This window comes from Sphaeramia orbicularis, chromosome 17 (assembly GCF_902148855.1).
Source record: "Sphaeramia orbicularis chromosome 17, fSphaOr1.1, whole genome shotgun sequence".
Taxonomy (NCBI): Eukaryota; Metazoa; Chordata; class Actinopteri; order Kurtiformes; family Apogonidae; genus Sphaeramia; species Sphaeramia orbicularis.
In genome coordinates, this window is record NC_043973.1 from 35,630,568 (window position 1) to 35,652,167 (window position 21,600).

Genomic DNA, 21,600 nt, shown 5'->3' on the forward strand with positions numbered 1-21,600 from the left:
GAATTAAAACTGTATGATTTTTTTTTTTTTTTTTTTACATTATTCCACAAGTGTGCCAAAAAGGCACACTTGGAGCTTAGTAAGGGCCTAGCTGGATGGGATAAATGATAAATGATGAAAAACAAGGAATGTGTGTTTGTGTGGTAAAATGCAACAGGATTGTCGGAATAATCTAGAAATCCATCAGGCACATGGGTACAGTCTTTATCCTTTAACTATATTCACAAACTGAGCTGCATGGTGAGGCGCTGTCATGTTAGTCCTGCAACATAAAGACAATGAATGAATGAATGAATGAAATAATTATTGGCTGGATGGGTGCATTAGTAAATCCCCATCTGCTTGCATGTGCACCCCGGCATTCCCTCAGACAGTTGACTCTTGGCTGAGCTGATAAGTCCCTCTTTATTCCGCCGCCTGCTGCTGCTGCTGCCGCTGCCATAAAAGCGCCGGCTCTCTCTCTCTCTCATTGTGCGGAGTGATCTGATGCGGACTCCACCCAGCCGCTGCCTCACTGCCCTGCCTGGCTTTCTTTGCTGCCCCAGCCTTGGCGTTGGAGAACGTCGAACTGTGGCTTAGATTGGAGACTCTAAATTCCTCCTCAACTTTTCTCCGATTTGCCTCCCTACCTTTTTTTGCCTCCCGACCTTCTGAAGCTGTAGGTTTTTTTTTTTTTTTTTAAATATATATATATATTTCATCCGTTTCTTCAACATGTCTTGGCAAAGCTACGTGGAAAACCTGATGGCCGATGGCAGCTGTCAGGATAGCGCCATTGTTGGGTATACGGACGCCAAATATGTTTGGGCAGCACATGCCGGTGGTACTTTCAACAGTATCACGGTAAGAAGAACTCTACTGAAATGAATTAAACGTTGTGAATTCGTGTTTCTTTTCGACTGTGCCGCTGTGTTCCATCCACGTAGACGTTGCGTGAGAGTGGAAAAGCGCTAAAACCGTTACCTCGCTGCCTAGGGTCTAATTGACTAGCAGGCTAACGGTACAGGCTAGCTCTAGCTTATAGTGCTAGCGCTAGCGTATAGTGCTATGCTAGCTTATAGTGCTATGCTAGCTCTTTCACCGTTGGCCTGTCTGCTGCTATTTCCTGCTAAGGAAACGGTACAGGATTAGACCGCGTGTAGCTCAGATAAGACTCCACTCATTGTCCTTTTCGCTTAATATTAAACTATACACCTCGTAGTTTCAGCTAACGACATGTAATTGACTTTAAAGACGGGTTTAGGTTCATTTAACTCTGTGTTAAAAAAAAAGGCGACTAAGCGGTGCTTGACTGAAGGGTGTGCATGCTTTGTGTGTAGCCGCGGCCGTTTTCATGAGTTCCCCTTAAGCTGCTGCTTTACCGGCTCCCTGCTGCTAAAAAAGGGCCACATACTCAGTCTGCTCATAATAAACTAGTCTGATTTTTCTTTGTAAAAAAAATAAATAAATAGCGGGAGAGCACACAAGACTGTTTTTGTCTGGTGGGAGTGACAATGAAGTCTTTTTTTTTTTTTTTTTTCTTATTCATTGTGAGGGACGGCACTAGGGGTAGCTAGTCCTCCGTTGACGTCCTCTTACTTCCGCCGCTCACTGCAGGAAAAAGCTTGGAATGCATGAGTGAAAAATCTGCAAAAATATGCTTACTGTTACTGCTAGGGATGGAACCTTATGAAAATTTCATATCATATTGTGACCAAAATTATCACGGTTATCATTATTGAAACTGTGCTCAAAATGTTCAAAAAGTACTAATACACACTGAAATAATTTAACTAAGTTGTATTTAAAAATAAATAAAATAATTTTCACAATATATCTTCTGTTGCAGAAACATTCAAATATTAACCCTTAGTGGTCTGAGCCTATTTTGTCCGTTTTTCAGTCCTTTTGATTTTGCCTTTATATACTATATAAACAAATGTTTGCTATACTCATGTTTGGGATCTTTTTTTTGTTTGTTTTTCAGCACAACTTCATCTATATCATCTGTCTATTAATTTATCACTTTAATCTACTATATAAGCATAAAAGGACAAAAAACACAAAAAAATATAAAATCCGATTTGAAAATGTGTATACTTTATTGCATAAATAACACAAAGATGCTTAACGAACATTTTCAAAGACTTTAAAAGTGAATGTTGGTTACAACTATTAGGTATATAAAATCAAAATTGTAATAAATTCAAACTATACTCAAATATTTGGCATAAAAGCAGATATTTACGTAGGGTTTTTCCCCTAAAAGTGCGGTAATCAAACACGATTATCATGATAATTAGAATTTAAACTATAATACTAACCGTCTGCAGTTTTACCACAGTTTATCGTTATACCGGTAACTGTTACATCCCTAGTTACTACCATTTTTTACTTTTACAGGTTTAATTCACATACCCACTCACTGCTGGGAATGCACGAGTGAAAAATGAGTGAAAAATCTGCAAAAATATGCTTACTGTTCCTACCATTTTATACTTTTACAGGTTTAATTCACATTGCCTTATTAGATAAAGTCCCATATTCGAAAATGCAAAAAGCTTAGAAGTATCCACATGCATTATGTAAGTTACAGTACTGATACATACTGAAGATACTCCACTTAAACCAGGCGTGTCGAACTCATTTTAGTTTAGGGGCCACATTGAGCCCAATTTGATCTCCAGTGGGCCGGACCAGTAAAATAATAACAGTGAAAAAAGTAAAACTACATTATGATCAGGTTTACATCAACAAAGTTTCCTTAAAAATCTGAATAACATGAACAACTTGAATTGTCTTAAAAAAAACAAGTGCAATTTTAACAATATTCTGCCTCGGTTTATCAGTTTATCATTTACACGTGTATTACAATCACAAAATATTTAGTAACTGGCAGAATATTGGTAAAATTGCATTTACTTTTTTTTAAAGACATTTCCATTTGTTCATATTTCTTCAGGTTATTCACATTTTTTTGTAAACCTATAGCTTGGTAATGTAAACATTTTAATGTAATTTAACTTTTTTACATCAAAAAACAAAGAAAGTTTGGGGTTGTCATTATTTATAGGTTATTATGATAATATTTTACTGGTCTGACCCACTTAAAATCTAATTGGACTGTATGTGGAACCTGAAATAAGATGATTTTGATACCACTGATTATCTTCAGTGAATTTTTTGTATTTCACAAATTCATCCCGCAGGCCAGATTAGACCCTTTGATGGGCCAGATTTGGCCCCCGGGCCGCATGTTTGACACCTGTGTCTTAAAGTAACGCTACTGTATTCAGTCACTGTTGGCAAAATGTGGAGAGTATAAAAGTATGGTGCTATCTTTTATAAGTTTCTTTTCATTATCTTGTTTTATTCATAACATTTTAACTTTGAGCTCATTTTAACTGCTTTATGTACTTTAAGTCGATCCAATTTTATTTATATAGCGCCAAATCGTAACAAAAGTTATCTCATGACACTTTACATATAGAGCCAGTTAAAACCAGACACTCAAGCCAGTTTACAGAATCCTTCAGGAGCAAACATTTTATGCAGTTTAATCTACAGCAATGCATCACATTCCATAAGATTAAGTTTAGTACATAGTCTTTTATCAAATTAAATCCCTAACTGGAAAGCGTAATAAGATGTGTATCAACATGATTCGATTTATTCCAAACGTGCAATGAAATTTAACATATGTGAACAAGTAAAGCATAAATAATAATACAAAAATCAACCATCAATACAATCTTAGAAGAACAGCACAATAGTTTCATTTACATGCCCGAAAAGCACTGTATAAGTTAAAGTACTGATGCATACTCAACTTTAAACAGTGCTGTATTAAAAAATTAACACTAGCAAAATATGTGTAAAGTTTAAAAGTGTGGTGCTATCTTTTCTAAATTTCTTAGATAATCTGGTTTTACTTTTAACATGTTGAGTTTGAGCTCATTTTAACTACTTTGGTGTAGTCCAGTCAACTGTCATGCATCACATCTTATAAGATCATGTTTGTTGCTTTGGTGTCCCTTGAGAACAATGCAATGTAATCTTATCATGAACTCAGAATAACAGGCGTGGTTCCATCTTTGTGACAATTTTTTTTCAGATAATCCAACTGGGTTTAAGAGGGAGTTTTTTTCCCCAGCCCATAAAGGGACACTTCATCCTTCATTTCAACAACGGTCAAAATTAGCACATTTGGACATGCATGGTTTTCATTAACAGGAAGGGTGGGAACAATGGTATTCCGAAAGGGAACTAGGGCTGTCTGAAAAATGCCATCGAGTAATAAAAAAATTTATGTCAATACATGATTAAAAGTACTTGGTTAGATTCCACCACTGATGGATTTGTCGCTATAGAGTTGGGTAAATATCAGTAATTCACCATAAGTCTGTAAAAGTGTCGGACAACCAGTATGAGGGAGATAAACAGCAGTTCTGCTTCCTAGGGTCATTATGGGTAAGATGAGTAAAGGCTGATTATGTGAAGTCGTCATGGTTTGGGCGACTACCCTTTAACCTCAGTTGCAAATGTAATGGTCACACTGAATCAACAAAAAATGCTTTACTCGGGAACAAAAACATTTATTTTGTAGATTAAAATACACCAAGACAGGATATAGCAGATCATCACTTTAAATATGCACACATCATATATAGGAGTGTATTAAATGACAGTGCCCTGTACTTGTTTTTGTATCTGTCTGTGGAGTTATGTAAAATGACTGATCTTGCTCTTGTGTTTCTTTCTCTTTTTTTTTTTTTTTTTTTTCTCTTTTGTGTGCTTTATTTCAGTCTCAAGAAATTGACGTCCTTATTGGTAAGGACAGGGAGTCCTTTTTCACCGGTGGTCTGACTCTGGGCTCAAAGAAGTGTTCAGTCCTTAGAGACAGCCTCCTGGTGGATGGGGACTGGACGATGGACATGAGGACAAAGAGCCAAGGAGGAGAGCCTACATACAATATCTCTGTGGGAAGAGCCGGAAAAGGTAAATATGTAGTTTCAGAACAGTTGGCATTATAACTATTAACATACTTTAGTCTATTGTGAAAGCATTAGTTATAACTATCAACAGTTTTGTCACCTAACAAAGTGTAACTGAACAAACTAAACTCACCAAATGTGCAGCGTGATATACTGTATGCTGTTTTTTGATGCAACTCATTAATAAAACAGCATGATTAGTGTTGTAGAGTAGATTTACGTACCATTTGTGAGGAATGCTTAAATGTGAAGTGAGATATTGCCACCATTTGTAATGTGCATGTAAACACTACTTACAAATGGTGTTATGAAACTGGCCAAAAAGTTTAAATATCTCACATTTTTGATGATGCTGACTTAATGAGTTAAACTGTATACGTAACTACATCAAGTATGGTGTGTTTCACGTAAGCCAAGGTTTGCCTACTTCAGTTGGGTTCTTTTGTGGTCCTCAAAGTCTGGCATTGCTCCAGTGTTTCTCAAGTGTAGACGTCATCAAACAATCTGACAAATCTGTGCTCAAATTTATTTTTTTGGTGAAACACTGTTTGCAATAGAAGACGTGTTTTCCTTCTTTATCCTAATACTGCTTCCCTTTCTGTTCTGTCCACCTGTCACCTTACTAATCCGCTTGTACTCTAAACGGTAGAGAGGAGAGCATAAATTAAATACAGTTGATGACCACTAACAAGTCTATTCAGATGCCGATATGGTCACAACTCATAGTTTATTACTAATATAGTTTTGTTCAATTAATTTGTCATCACCAAATAACTGATAACATAGAGAAAACTAATAAAGCTGGAACCAGAAAACATGTTTGATAATTGGTTAATTAAAAAAAAAAAACTCAGCTAAGTTTATTCCCCTCAAGATAACAGACTTCTGCACTTAACTATCTGGAAGTTGTAGTGCACTTCAGTTGGTCTCTGGCATTTAATAAGCCATTCCCTATTTTGTTTTTATAACAAAATGGCCACTGCAGGGTTTTTACTAAAGGTCGAATAATGGTTGGTTTTTAAAGGCCAATATATTCATGAGCAGGAAGACCTGATGGATGTTTAATTTGCAGACATAATCATCCATCATTTTGAAAGTCTTTCACTTCATTTAGATCCTGGATGACTGACTTGGATGCATAGTTCAACAAAGTAAAACACCTAAATCAATAAATTTGAATTTGTTAACATGGAGGTAATTAACAAATGTGGAAGTAAATCTTAAACTAAGTACAAAAATCTAGCCATGAGCATTTGCCTTTTTTGTGCTGTTTTCCCTCAGTCAGCATGTCCAGTTCAGAGATTTGTTATTAGCCAAAGCCATGGACCGCTGTTGGTGCCAACCTATTTTGAAACTATATAAAATGTCTTATTGGCACAGACTAATCCAACTCGAGTTACATAAAGTGTAAAATCCAAGAATTTGAATGTTAGGCCTTTTTAAAATGTATTAAATAATTAGTCTTAGGAAATCAGGAAAAACATGAAGGTGCCCTAAAATTAGCTTATAAAGATATTAGTCTTAAATTTAACTTGTCCAAGTCTGCACAAATCCTGTCCAGGATACTTTTTCTGGTAACTTCAGGTTTGCTGTTAAAATCAAACGCTATCCGACCAACCATGTGCTCTCATATTCCATGCAGCTTATGTGTGTTGACATTATTTTTAAAAGATAAATTTGGTAAGTTATCAGCAGCCCCATGGAAGATGAGGTTATTGCAACATTGTTGAAGTGTTTATCAACCCTTTCACGCATGGTGGTCCCTACAACAGACACCTAATCTAAAGTAACTGTCTTGTAAATGGGGTGGAAAAGTAGACGACAGCAGGATTATGTAGCTAATACTTGCATGATAGGAGACCCTTGGAGATTAAAAAGTTTTGAAATTTAAAAAAAAAAAAAAAGTTGACATGAGTCAGGTTGTTGTAACTCATGCGCTAAAGGGTTAACAGACCATTACCTTCAACAGTAAACAAGTGAGTGCTGTACAGTATGCCTTAGTCAGCCCTAAATGGTATGCAGTTGAATAGCTCTCTGGTGACTATACTTTCTCCTTATTTGGAATGCCTCTCCCTTTACCTTTCATTTTCTTAACTGTCCTTTTTTCTATCTGTTCTCTTTCAGTTTTGGTTCTTGTAATGGGCAAAGAAGGGGTCCATGGAGGCGGATTGAATAAGAAGGCTTACTCAATGGCAAAATACTTAAGGGATTCAGGGTTTTAATGATTTCAAGCTCGCTTAGATAAAAATTTGAGGGACAAAAAGAAGAGAAAAGAAATGTTGCTGTTAAGATTTCTCCTGCAAGCAGTCAAATGTCATGGAAACTTTTAATAGCAATGAAGAGTGGTAAGATACTGTGTCACCTTTGTTCCCCCTTCATCCTGTGGAGGGGGGGGCAACTCTTCAGTTTTGTTCATTTCTCTTTTTTTCCTTGTGTGCTCCAGTATTGGTTGTAGTCATGGGAAAGGAGGCGATCCATGGTGGAAATCTTAACAAGAAAGCACATACAATGGCTGACTACCTGCGGAAAAGTGGATATTAAGCAACCTCTCCACGCATCCATCTACTTAGCAGCTCACTCCCACTCACCGCATTGTGTTGACACTACTTCCAGGATTAGATGGCATACAATGTTATATCCTCCCCAGTCTACTTTTATACAAAGCTTTTGTTTGCTTAATGCCCTTTATCCTTTTTTATTTCCTTTTTTTTTTTTCCCTGAAACCCACCCCGCTTAACATTGTACTTCTCATGTTTTTGGCACTACAGTAATGGCATGTTCAATGAAATGGATTAAAGGTTTATTAACCAAAAAGCGTGCAAAAAAAAGATCACTAACTGTAATAAAAGTGTGAAAAAGATTTGGACTTGCCTTGCATAATATCCTCTTAGCAACCAGCTAATATTCCAAGGGAAGTACACATGTAATAGTGGTGACAGTTTGGATAGTTAACCTTTAAGAGATGCCAGGTTCCTTTTTATTTTCCATCAGCATGTTGGCATTGAAAAGTTGCATGCATACCCCCTTTAGCATACAGTTCCCAGACCTTTTCCCCTTCTGTGTTCAGTCGTAATATTCCAGCCAAAACCATCTTCTCATCTGCCTCCATCCTCAAGTCTTCGTAGACTCTGAAGAATCATTTTCCTCTGACAAAGTCCTTCTGTGTGTACTAATTTGTCTCCCTCAAACTCCTCCCTTCTTTTACCCTCCATTACATGCTTTTGCTGTTGTAACTGAATGTGGTCTTACAAAGTTGATGATGTGGTGTCGGGCTGTCGTTTGAGTGTAGTGTTAAGGTCAGCATCGCCGAGGTCTCCACACCTCCTGATACTTCATCACATCCGGAGTCCCCAAGCGGACATTCCACCACTGTAACAGTTCAGATCTGTCCGTCAGCTCCTGCTCTCTGTAAATTTCGCTGTAAATCACTACACCGTTCTGTTTACTCCCCTCCCATTCGGACCAATTGTCACAAAAAGAGGATTTTCAGAATTACTTCAGCTTATTCTGATGGATGATTGTTGGCATCACATGTTGACTGTAACTCATAAAGACAACTTCAAATGACTGTAAAACATTTAACTGCTTGTTTAGACTTTAACACTACTTAAACCGTTCATCACTAATTGAGTTCCGCTAACTTCATGTTCATTAAGCTATGAAACAGCAATGTCATTTTACTACAGTATGAATGCATTTTGACTGTAAACCCAGGCTGTTGGACTCCAACACCATGGAATTCTTTGCCTTGTGCTTTAGTCATCAAAGGTGTATTCACAAATTGTCATAGTACGGTACTTAGAAGTATATTTAAAAGAAAATAAATGATGCTGTGTACACTAAACATATTGAAAATGGTGTTGGTTGGAATAAGAACATTTGTAAGTTGTCTTGTGAAAATTTTCTGAGAATAACTGTGTGTTCTGTGCCATAAACTCAATCTGATCTGTTGCTACTGCGAGTTGGATTTTTAACTGCTGCCCCACCAAGAAGTAACTTTTAATGGCACTTTCCTACGGGATATTTTGGCATCAGTAATCTCCAGACTTTGTGGATTATGTACAGAATTAAACTACAAAAAAAAAAAATAAACCTTTGCAATATTCCGTCTTTTTTTGGGGGGTATTCCTTCTGCCACAGAATCTGCTATTTCAAATGCCATGAATTGATGAGACCTCTTGTTTACAGACAGATCAAATAAAAGTTATTCCAACCAGAGTTAAATCAGTATTTCCTGTCTGTGCCTTGTCACTATTATACACTGTATGAGAAGTGGTTCATATGTTCTGAAGTAGAAGAGCAGTACAGTACATAAGCCTAAACTACACTCATAAGTCAGTTTTTCCCTGAGTTGGTAAAAGGCTCCTTTCACTGATGCAGAATGTAAGATTAAGTTTTCTTACCAAAAAGAAAATTTAGTATCTGCAAAATTATTGGGTCAAATGTTCACAATGAGTAAAAAGCTGCCCTGTGTAACTCTAGAAATGCCTCTGAATTAAAGTTTTTTTCAGTGTCAAAATATATTTTTCTGCTTAATCATGGGTTGTTTTTAAAGACTTGAACAGTAAATTCAGCATCATTTTAATGAACTGCTAAAAGATTCTAGCCAATATTACAACTCAGTAGTTTTCACTTAATCATTTATCCTTAAAAAGAATGAAAAAGTTCTTGTATTGTTGAAATGATCTTATTTTTTCTGAATTATGTTACGACAGTCTGTGTATTTCCTCGTGTATTAAATTACATAAATTCTGCCTTGACATTAAATATAAATCCCATTTCCAGTTTGTCACTAGAGATGCAACATTTATTATGATTTTCCAAAACAAGTACGAACTCTTGTAATTTTTTGTCAAATTGTTCTTACATCTAGTATTATTTTACCCACAAAATTAGATAGTTTTTCTACACTACAAACAAAAAGTTAAGGAGATTTTTTTTTTTTGTTTTTTTGGTCATTTTTGCCATTTGTAAATAAAACTATGGTCATTAAAAAAATGTGTTTCAATTCAATTCACACAAAGTAAAAAGTACCGTACAAGAATCCCAACTGAAAAAAATAGACAAAAAAATTTAAAAATATCCTTAACTTTTTGTTTGTAGTGTATGTTTTTCACATTTCATTTGTGCTGTTTCATTAAATAAAAGCAGTTTCTAAATCAATGCGCTCAACAAAGACCAAAAAACAAAACAACTAGTTTTCACAGAGGGCTTATGGGAACTGTAGTTGTGGGTGACCCTTTGAAAATATGTACTATCACATGAATAAACCCATGAAATATCCAAATGAAAAAAAATCAAAGGCCTGAAAATAATCAGTCACAGAGGTACATGAAAGTATTGATTAAAATATAGATTTTTATCCCCTTCTCTGTGGGTGTATGGCAGATTTCAGCCTTTTATTGCCCACGCATTGACTTCCTGCCCTTAATTGCATTATGGGAAACACCTGCCACGCCTGTGCTTTTCCGGTCTTTTTAAAACACTAGGCATTAGTGCTGAAATGCCCAGTTTCTGAGGTACACTGTGTAGACCTGTGTGTAGTTTTTGTTTTTCTTTGTCCCTATGGCGCATAGAGATAACAGGGGCTGCAAGATTTCACTATGTTTAGGACTCCTTGTGGTCTACAGTTCACTTAGTCAATGCATATCACTGAAAAGGCCTCAAACATCAGATAAATTAGGAGAAAATGCAACACTCAGCCAGGCTCAAGGTCAAAGGAGTCATTCCTACTATGGAAAACTCCTAATTGGACTAAATTCTGTGCAAGATGCCAGTGCAACAAAGACCCCAGAGGATTTCCCTGATGTTGATTCTGATTACCAGTCAGATATGCGTAAGTAAGTTTGGGGTTTTAATAAGATTTCTGCACAAAATCCCTCTTCAAACTGCAGAGTTCAGTGCATGAATTATTCAGTTCTAGACCCTTCTACTGTTACTGTTACTGGTCCTGATGCTGAGCAGCTCTGGGCCATATTCTAGGAGGTTGGGGGGCTCTGGGGCAATCAAACCTGGACAACACAGCAGTGGAACGACTCCTGAAAATGGATCCGACTGTGGAATGCACCGGAGACTCCATGAGGCTTCAAGTCCAGATTGCTGATTCCAAACCTGGAGCTTTGTTTTCTGTGGACAGAGGTACGTTTTCAGCCTCATGTGGAGTTGTGTAGAGCTATCATTTATGCAAAGTACAGATGGAGCAGAACTTTCAAGTATTAGTTTTGCATTAATGCTCCAAAATGTTTTAAGAAGGGCTGTAAAGTACAGTGGCCCAGAGGTGCAACAGGCCAAAAAATTATCCACTATAAGAAAAAAAAAAGAGAACAGCCCAAAAAAACTATCTACTAGCCCAAAAAATTATCCACTATAAGAAAAAAAAAGAGAACAGCCCCCAAAAATTATCCACTGTAAGACAAAAAGAGAACAGCCCCAAAAATTATCTACTTGCCCCAAAAATTATCCACTATGAGAAAAAAAAGAGAACAGCCCAAAAAAATTAGCCACTATAAGAAAAAATAAGAGAATAGTAATAATAGATCATTTTTTTGGGTTAGTGGATAGAGGATAATTTTTTGGGCTGTTCTCTTTTTTTTTTTTTTTTTCTTATAGTGGATAATTTTTTGGGTTCTCTGTTTTTTTCTTGTAGTGGATAATTTTTTGGACTGTTCTCTTTTTTTCTTACAGTGGATAATTTTTTTGGCTAGTGGATAATTTTTTGGGCTGTTCTTTTTTTTTCTTATAGTGGATAAGTTTTTGGGTTAGTAGATATTTTTTGGGGGGCGGTTCTCTCTTTTTTCTTATAGTGGATAATTTTTGGGGCTGTTCTCTTTTTTTTCTTATAGTGGATAAATTTTTGGGTTCTCTTTTTTTTCTTATACTGGATAATTTTTTGGGTTCTCTTTTTTTTTCTTGTAGTGGATAATTTTTTGGGCACTTCTCTTTTTCTTACAGTGGATAATTTTTTGGGCTGTTCTCTTTTTTTTCTCGTGGATAATTTTTTGGACATTTCTCTTTTTTTCTTATAGTGGATAATTTTTTGGGCATTTCTCTTTTTTCTTACAGTGGATAATTTTTTTGGCTAGTGGATAATTTTTTGGGCTGTTCTCTTTTTTTTTCTTACAGTGGATAAGTTTTTGGGTTAGTAGATATTTTTTTGGGCTGTTCTCTTTTTTTTCTTATAGTGGATAAGTTTTTGGGCTAGTAGATATTTTTTTGGGCTGTTCTCTTTTTTTTTTTCTTATAGTGGATAAGTTTTTGGGCTAGTGTATAATTTTTTGGCCTGTTGCACCTCTGGGCCACCGTAGTAAATTCCTAAAAACACTTAATTTACACCAGGAAAGGTTAATCTCCCAACAGTCCTCAACACTGATTGTCACACTTTATTTTTTTATATCAGTGAATTTTAGTTTGTTGTTTCAGTTCTGAGATCCACCATTTCACAGGAAACTGTGGCTGGAAAATAAAACAGTAATGATGATGTTGATATGATTATAACTTTAATTATCATGATGACTTTTTTTAGCTCCTTTTTTGAGTTTATTTTAATTAAATTATGAAATAAAATGGTGTCTTCAGGTTTTTACTTGATATTAATCCTGTATGTTTTGAGGCTGAACATTTATCTAAAAAGGAAAAGCAAGATGTCTCAAATAATCAAAAGTCAATGTGAAAAAAAAAAAGAGAGAAGAAAACGGGGAGGAAAAAATGTCCAAGGCTCTGTGATACAAAAATCCTTTATCTACAGGGACACCATGTTTTAAACATTTAGACCTAAAATATTTTATTTTGACTGTTTTCAATGTTATGTCTCTTGTTTTGTAACCCATTCAAACTCTTTCTTCAGTTTTCACTCTTGAATTGACATTTGCTGTGACGACTGTGGAATGATATTAACATTTTTTTTATCAAAACATTTGACATTTTGAGATGAACACTTATTTTTTCAGGTTTGTTGTTATTTTTGAGCCACATTCAAACTGATGTAGTTTCAGTTGTGTTTTAGCCACTAGACAAACCCTGAATTCGACTGTTTCCTTTTAAATTCAGTCTAAAACATAGATTTCAGCTTCAACTAGTTCTGTTATAAACCTAACCTTAAGTATGGGTTCTATGAAACTGCAAATATTTAAAAACAACCACACAAACTAGAATCTCAAAATAGAATAGAATAGAATTTAACTTTATTGTCATTGTATATTTGTACAACGAAATTAAAAAGTGCAATCCTAAAAGGTACAATCCCTAACATAAAAACACACACATACACAATCACACTCGCATAATAAATAGATAAAGAAAATAAAAACACACAGACACAATCACACTACCATAAAAATAGATAAAAAAAAAAAAGATTAAAAATAGATTAAAAAAAAAAATAAAAACACACAGACGCAGTCAATGTGTCACAATAAATGCAGTAAGTTTGTAACCAAAACCTCAAATTAAGACACAAGTTTGGGATCAATAACTTTTTTTTTTTTTTTTTTTTTTACCCTTTTTTCTTACTTTTTCTATAACTTTCTTCACATTTCCCCTCCTCACATTTTTCAGCAGTCAATTGTATTAAAAGTATTTGGGAATAATCACCATCTTTTTGACTAGTAACTGCTTTATTTTTTTTCTGAATGTCATTGTGTAATTTTAATAATACAGTTTCAAGCAGAATAGAGCAGATCTTTATTATCACTGTCATGGCAACAATGGAAATCAGTTTTAACAGCTCTGCTCTGTTCAGCAGCAAAAACACTTAGTGCAAAAAAGACTGTATAAAAGAAGAATATCACACAGAATACTGTAAATGTAGGCATTTAGAAAAAGCTACAAGATAAAATCTGAAATATACACATGCTACCAGAGTACTTCTAAACTACTGAAATATACAAAAACTTACTATATAGTACAAATGACAAATATGCACAACAAATGGATATACAGGCAATACAAGATGTATACAGGTAAGATGAAAATGAATTAGCTGAGTGTGCAGGGTGGATTCATTTTCTGTTAAATTCAATTCTTCAAGGCAAGTTTATTTGTATCGCACATTTCAGCAACAAGGCAATTCAAGGTGCTTCACACGGGACATTGAAATATGACAGGGAAAAAGAAAGACATTTAAAACATTATAAAAGGAACATGTAAAAGGTGATTAAAAACAGCAAGTAAGAAAACACATACAACCTAAAAATATAAAAACACACACATGTTAAAGGAAGAGTTGCAGAGTTTTGAAAAAAAAAAAATATAAAATTTAAAAAGTCAAAAACCTTTTAGTCAGCGGCAGCAGTGAACAGGTGAGTCTGGAACCCAGAACCCTAACCCAGTGAACAGGTGAGTCTGGAACCTGGACTGAACAGAACTCAGACTCTCAGATCTCAGACCTGATATTTTCTGGTAGTTTGTTCCAGATCTACGGAGCATAGAAACTGAACGCTGATTCACCGTGTTTAGTTCTGACTTTGGGAACCCAGAGCAGACCTGCACCAGACCACCTGAGTGGACTGGATGGTTCAGACTGGACCAGAAGGTCTCTGATGGGTTTTGGGCCTAAACCATTCAGTGTTTTATATGAAGCAAGAGAATTTGAGAATCTGTTCTCTGAGAGACAGGGACCAGTGTAGAGACCTGAGAACTGGACTGATGTGGTCCAGTGTAGAGACCTGAGAACTGGACTGATGTGGTCCAGTGTAGAGACCTGAGAACTGGACTGATGTGGTCCAGTGTAGAGACCTGAGAACTGGACTGATGTGGTCCAGTGTAGAGACCTGAGAACTGGACTGATGTGGTCCACTCTCTTGGTCTTAGTGAGGACATTCTGGATCAGCTGCAGTCATCTGATAGACTTTTTTGGCAGACCAGAGCAGATCCTGTTCCAGTATCAACTCCACTACAGATAAATGCATGGACTAGTTTTTCCAGGTCCTGCTGTGACATCAGTCCTTTAATCCTAAAAATGTTCTTGAGGTGATAGTTAGCTGACTTTGTAATTGTTTGTGTGTGTTTTTTTCTTTTTTTTCTTCAGGAAGTCTTCTGCCTCCGTTGCCTCTGTCCGAGTTGCCACAAAGCTGTGGTTACACCGTTCCATCCACATGGGGGGATTTGGTCTTGGTTGCTCCTTACGATGGTTGCTTCATCACACTCGAGGTAGGACTCTTGTTGTAAAAGGTGTTTTATGTAATACTGACATTCCACACACTCAACTACAGGGGGCGGTCACGTACTAAAACACACTTAGGACTTTTATCAAAACCATCAACAAATCAACACAGTGCATCCACTGTATCACTGACTGAATAAAGTATACAGCTCAGTGTTCACACACATCTGTATTATGGTGTCGTCAACTTCTCTTCAAACTAAAACTCATAGCCAGTTATTTCGACAGTCAATCAAAATAAGGCCGTCTTATCTTCATGTACTGCATCAGCTGATAGTTTACATTATAGCTCTGTTAGCTTAGCGCTGTTTTTAGACAGAAAACAGCTACAGAAAAACCACAAATCGCCTCCATTTTCTGTACAGTTTGTGTTGTCAATAACTGCACTAAAGATCTGTTTGGAAAATGTCCAAACAAGGTCAGAATTGTCACAGTTTACTCTGAAACGTGCATTAACAAATGGCAACTTATCAAATATAATAACTTTATACCTTCATAATGCTTATAATCAAACTCTTCTGTGCAGAAGAAATGCTGCCATTTTAGCGTCAAACTCCATTCTTTTCAACAGTCCTTATAACTTTTATCACTTTGTCAAAGGGTTGAAAATGCAAAACTGCGTTTTCTCATCACATAGAGTTTACATCACAGACATGCACCAGTACAGCAAAACATGTCGGATTATTTCCCTGAGGTGGACCTTCAAGTTGCCCTATCCACTCTAATTTACATCCAAGAGTTGTTTCAGCGATTGTCACGAATCTTTATAGAAAGTAGTACTCTGTTTCCTGTTTTGTGATTGTATTTCGCGCTAGGAGAGAACAGGAATAGAAGTAGACCCCAGCCTGGATGTCCATGTGGGCCCCAGAAGGGTTCCATTTGGGCTGCATTTAAGGGTCCCATTTGGGTTTGTCCACCGTTTCCATGGTGACCCCACATGTGTTTGCCCAGAGCAGAATCAGAGATCTGAATATCTCATATTATTTATTCTTCACACTATTTATCCCATGATATTCATCTTTCATGTCATTTGCACTTCTCATGTTATTTGCACTACTTAAATTCTATGTTTTACAAATATCTTAGTTTGCAATACTTTTTATTGTTTGATGTAAATAACTGTGCCTTTTAATGATATTTGTTGTTGTTTTTACTGATATTTGTTGTCTGTAAATTCTTGCACTGAACCTGAGAGTTTTACCTCAATTTCATTGAACTTGGTACAATGACAATAAAGAGATTCTGATTCTGATCTGGGCAAACACATGTGGGGTCACCATGGAAACTGCAGACAAACCGACATGGGACCCTTATATGCAGCCCAATTGGAACCCTTCTGGGGCCCTCATGGACATGCTGGCTGGGAAAGGTTCTACACAGGTGCTTGGTCTTGGTGGTGGTGATGCCACCTGGTGTGCATACTACATCGATAAATAGGAAGTTTCATACACTTCTGCGAGTCCGTCTGCATGGAAACAGGGAATTAAAAGTTGGAATACAATGCCACTTTTGCATTTTCAGTTTAGCTTGTTACCATATAAAACGTAGCCTAAAAGTTATTTCCTAGTAGTTTTCATCCCATCTCATAAGAGTAGCTCACTACCTCCTCTAGTGGTCATATAAATTTCTCAGTATAAATACCATCTTTATAGCCCTTTTATTCTCAAAACTCTAATGATACTTTCTGATCATGTGAAAGCAGAAATATTCCATATAGCCCCTTTAAAGCACGGCTGACTTCAGTCATGGCTGACTCTGCTAATAAATGTTTCCTGGTTTCAGATGGGCTGCTATATTCTCCCATTGTACTGGTGGGGGATACCAGTCAGGATGTCCTGCCCTTTGAGGAAACCGCCTTCACCCGACCCTCCAATGGTGACCTGCCACCCTGTGGGGATGGTGGTGAAAACTACATGGACTCCACCTGCATCTAAAATTAGAGTGAATAGTAAGTTGTCTCAATATTTTTTTTGATATATTAACCTTACCCTACAGTTGCAGTTAGCGCCATGGTCATGTGGACTAAAAATCAGGAGTATTTTTGGTTAAATCTCAGTGTTTTTGATGAAATGCACTAAGTAAATAAAGTTTTCAGTCAAAGCAACAAATGAGACATCACAAGCATTTCTATAAAAACTCACTGAAATAAATGGCTTCATAAATAGCTGCATAAGTTATATTAAATAAAAGCTGGGCAGAGGGAGTGATCTTCCTGCTGTCAATAATAAATGAAAATAGAGTGGAATTTCAGTGCAATATATTATTATTTACCTTTCCATAACTTTAAAAAGCCCAACACTATACAACAGGGCTCTCAGTCATTTTCTTTCAGGTTCCACATTCGGCCCGATTTGATCTGCAGTGGGCCGGACCAGTAAAATAAGAACAGAATAACCTATAAATAATGACAGCTGCAAATTTTTGTCTTTGTTTTAGGGCAAAAAAACCAAAAAAAACATTAAATTATCAAAATAGTTTTATAAACTATTCAAACAAAAAGATGTGAATAACCTGAAAAACTGAAATTTCTTAAGAAAAATAAATGCAATTTTAACAATATTCTGCCTCAACTAATCATTTCTACATGCACATTATGGATCAGATCTACAAAGACGCCAAACACTGATGAACAGGCAGAAAATAGTTCAAATTTTACTGAATTTTCTACAGACATTTCAGGTTGTTCATATTTTTTCAGGTTATTCACATTTTATTGTTACAGGATAGTTTGTAAATGTAAGTATTTTCATAATTTAATGTTTTATGCACTAAAACAATGACAAAAATTTGAAGTTGTCATTATTTACGAACATAATGTGATATTTTTTTCACATCAAACCAAGAAGAAAATGTGGAGTCATTATTTTTTGTACGTTATGTTTTTATTGGACGCATTTGGCCCCTGGGCCGCATGTTTGACACCCCTGCTATACAATGATAGTGATTTTTATTGCCTATTTATTCTGGGGAGAAATGGAGCTCCAGTTGGCCTTGGATTACCTGAACAGTGACGTGTATTAATTTACAGTAAATGGTGACTGGGAACCACTGACGACAGCCTTACCGAGATGTGGCTTCAGTGTAGTCGCACATCCTGAAGGTGTTGTCATCTCTATTCGCTATACCCCGTGCTTGGAAAACAAGGTATAGTTCTTTGATTCAAGAAGTTTTTTTTGTTTTTTTTAATGCTTGAATTAAATGTGACTTTTCCATTGGGTTTCAGGGCGGAATGTACAGCATCAGACTGTTTGGAGATGATGGTGTAACTCAAATTTCCTGTCCCTCATGGTTACCGCCCCCAGCTGAACCCACACAAACACCACCAAAGTTTTTATACAATCCTCCAAATTCAGGACAGCCCCAAATGCCTCAGCCATATCCTCCTTCATTATTGTACCCTTGGCAAGCCAATCCACCTCCTAAGAGTCAAGGTGAAGAACCACTGTACTCCTACTCTGTCAGCATTAAGCAACCACCTGAACGGAATCCTACAACATCACCACCTGTCCAGACTACTCAAAGCCAAACATGGCTACCTCATTTCCCTTTTCCATCCTATCCTCAACCTCCCAAGCAGGAAAATCCTCCTACGTGGCCTAAACCAGCCAGTGATATGGTGGGACAAACACGTTATCAAATAAATGCTGAATTTCCAGGAGAATGGGAGCAACAATCCCAGCTGACACGATCCACACCCCCAGTTTCCGAGGAACCTTTGGGACCGATTTATCAGTCTTTATACCATTTTCACCCTTCATTTGCAGGTCAAAGTCCTTATCAGACACGTGTGCCACCCACACAGCAAACAATTACACCAGCTCCAATGTACCAAGAGCAAAAACGTCAACCTCCAAAACATCCAGGGGGATCTACATTTGAAACCCATGAAAATCAATATTACCCATTAGATTACTATTCTCAGTCCGTCTTCCCTTTTATGCCATGGCCTGAAAAACCCACTGTTGCTCCAGAGCCACCCATAACACCTCAGCCTGAAACTCCAAAAGGCCAAATACAGCAGCTTCATAACCTCTACTATTACTTAGAGGAATCCCAAAACCCTCAACCTGTCGCCATCCCCCCTGCTCCACAGACACCACAACTTATTGTGCATCCTGGTGATCAAAGACCAATGGATTCAGTTCTCTCACAATCAAGTTTTACTGGAGTCTCTCAATATCATCAACCCCATGCTCTGTATTTACCACCTGTGCAGTGTCCTCAGGTTTGTCCAGCTGGGATTTCCAACTGTTGCCCACAAATAGCTTTCCATCAACATCTGCATCACATTGTTCCGGCCGAAAATGACGTCAAAGACAAACCTCCAGTTAACCCAGGATCCCCGGTCTCCTCCTCGGTGGCTCATTCTGGGTTTGACTATGATTTGGGTTATCGTCAGCATGCTCCGAAACCAGATGAGGAACAGGAAACTCAAGCTGGCGCAGCCTCTCCTCCTGCCTCGCATCAGTTCCTTCCAGTGGGAATGCGGCATGAAATGGAGACGTATCTTCAGCCACCAGATGGCAACATTGCTGCACTACCTGGAAGTAATCCAAGCAGAGGTATAGATCCTGGACAACAAGTCTACCAACATTTTGAACCCAATTCACAATATTCCTACAGGCCACTTCCATCACAAGCTGAGGAACTTCAAGGTCCAGTTGAAACATTCTCTAGTACGTTTTCTAAACCTCACCCCCCACGCTATAACCCAGTAAAACCAGAGAATCAGTATAATAGTTTGCTGGAAAACGCCCCTCTTCTACCTCAAAACATTAAACATGCCTTCGGACCTAACCTCATGGATATCAATAAGCATGTACAGTTGCAACCATCCAGTTATGCAAACGGGGAAAGACCTATGTCCATAACTGAACCTGACCTCTACCTGTTCCCTCACCAAATGCTTCAAGATGCACAAGAACCTACTTTAAGGAAGCTCATCTTTAAGGAACACTCATCTCAAATGCCGCAAATTGTGAACATCTTGAAGAAACCCACCAAACGTGAAGAAACTGACTGGTCACATTCAGAACCGAAGAGTTATCGGCTACTCAGGCGTGGTCCACCAGGTAGCAAGTTCAGAAAATCTCCACTGCCTTTCAGGGAACTGTTTGGAGAATCAGACAGTCCAGGTCCCCAAGCTGCAAGTAATTCCAAAAATAATCCCCAGCATCCAAAATGGTTGGATGAAGAAAAGTTCAGTGATTTTGACTCTATACCAAGTCCAGGTGTTAAGTCAGAGTCACTGTTATTCTCTGCTTCAGACGGGATTCATTCAGTGCCTTTGTCCCGGGAAGCTTCGGTAGGTCCAACAAAATTACAGACTGAAGTTGGGTCATTTAAAGACTTCTGGAAAGGCCGGAGGGTTCCAGACAAAGGTTTTCCTCTGAAGTCATTGCAGCATTGGAGCTCTGCAAATGACAACCAACAAAATGGTATGCTTACTATTTAATGTACCTTGTTTTGTTTTTGTTTTTTTATTTAGTTTTTTGTGAAAACTTTAACCAATTGCTCAGACTCACCAGATGTGGTTTCTTTTAGGACTGAACCAACCTGTCCAGAGGAAAGGACATATGAAGCAGCAATGACCTGGAATTGTGAATAAATGAATGAAATTGTAAACTTTGGCATGTTTTTTTTTTTTTTTTTTTTTTTTTTTTTTTTATAAACAACTCAAGGAACTGGAGTTTCAAGAACATAACAGTTTATACTCTGGTAACGGTGCGTTGCCCTTGTTGCACCTTGTTTACGTGATTATTTTACCATGAACTAGTGCTTCCTGAACATTGACCCTTTGGGTAAATATACACTAGAATTTACTCATTCATCAGTGGTCACGGAATGCAACCCTAAAAAACATTTGATACATTTCTCAAACTGGTAAAATATTCTACCCTTCCACAGCGCTTTTTTTTTTTTTTTAATGTTTATTAAATTTTCAAGAGGTATATGACAAAAACAAACATCTGGCTCACATACACATTGAAATTCAAATTTATACAGGTGAGAGAGTTTCAGGAGATATACTTACAGAGTAAAATAAATCATAAATGAAGAATTGTTTCTAAACAGGTATATGGAACGTGAAGGATAAAAATGGTATAGTCTCAAATACCAGTTGTGGTTCTTGGAATTGGAGTAATTTGAATTTCAGAGATTTTCATCTGTGTGAGTGGATTAAAGTGAGAACAAATGTGAAGTCTAGATGAACTGGGACTGTGGGGGTGAATGAACCTTATGATGCGTTTAAGTTATTCACTCCTTTGGTGAAGTTAAAAAAAAAAAAAGGACCTTGAGTTTAAAATTATTCAGAAATATTGAATTGAGATGGTAGATATGTTTTTGTTGATTTTTTTTTTTTTTTTTTTTTTTTTTTTTTTTTTTATTATTATTATTATGGTGTGAAGCATTAGTTGAAAAGGATAGGCAAAAAAATAACCTTCTGCTTCTAGCCTATTCCTTTTT

General features: G+C 36.9%; 2 protein-coding genes across 3 annotated transcripts; both read left to right on the forward strand.

Moving 5' to 3' along the window:
- The first annotated feature begins 465 nt into the window (after positions 1-465).
- LOC115437055 (profilin-2-like) lies at positions 466-9,191 on the forward strand. 2 transcript variants are annotated; one of them, XM_030160132.1, is made up of 3 exons: positions 466-843; positions 4,785-4,977; positions 7,098-9,191. In XM_030160132.1, exons 1-3 carry the CDS (start codon positions 715-717, stop codon positions 7,193-7,195), a joined length of 420 nt encoding a protein of 139 aa, XP_030015992.1. In that variant the 5' UTR covers positions 466-714; the 3' UTR covers positions 7,196-9,191. The 2 variants fall into 2 exon arrangements, with proteins under 2 accessions (XP_030015992.1, XP_030015993.1); XM_030160133.1 differs by having other exon boundaries at positions 7,417-9,191.
- A 1,347-nt stretch (positions 9,192-10,538) lies between these two features.
- Positions 10,539-20,744, forward strand: LOC115437401 (proline-rich extensin-like protein EPR1). The gene is made up of 7 exons (XM_030160628.1): positions 10,539-10,809; positions 10,938-11,111; positions 14,998-15,119; positions 16,915-17,080; positions 18,161-18,276; positions 18,356-20,570; positions 20,677-20,744. Exons 1-7 carry the CDS (start codon positions 10,539-10,541, stop codon positions 20,721-20,723), a joined length of 3,111 nt encoding a protein of 1,036 aa, XP_030016488.1. The 3' UTR covers positions 20,724-20,744.
- The last annotated feature ends 856 nt before the right edge of the window (positions 20,745-21,600 follow it).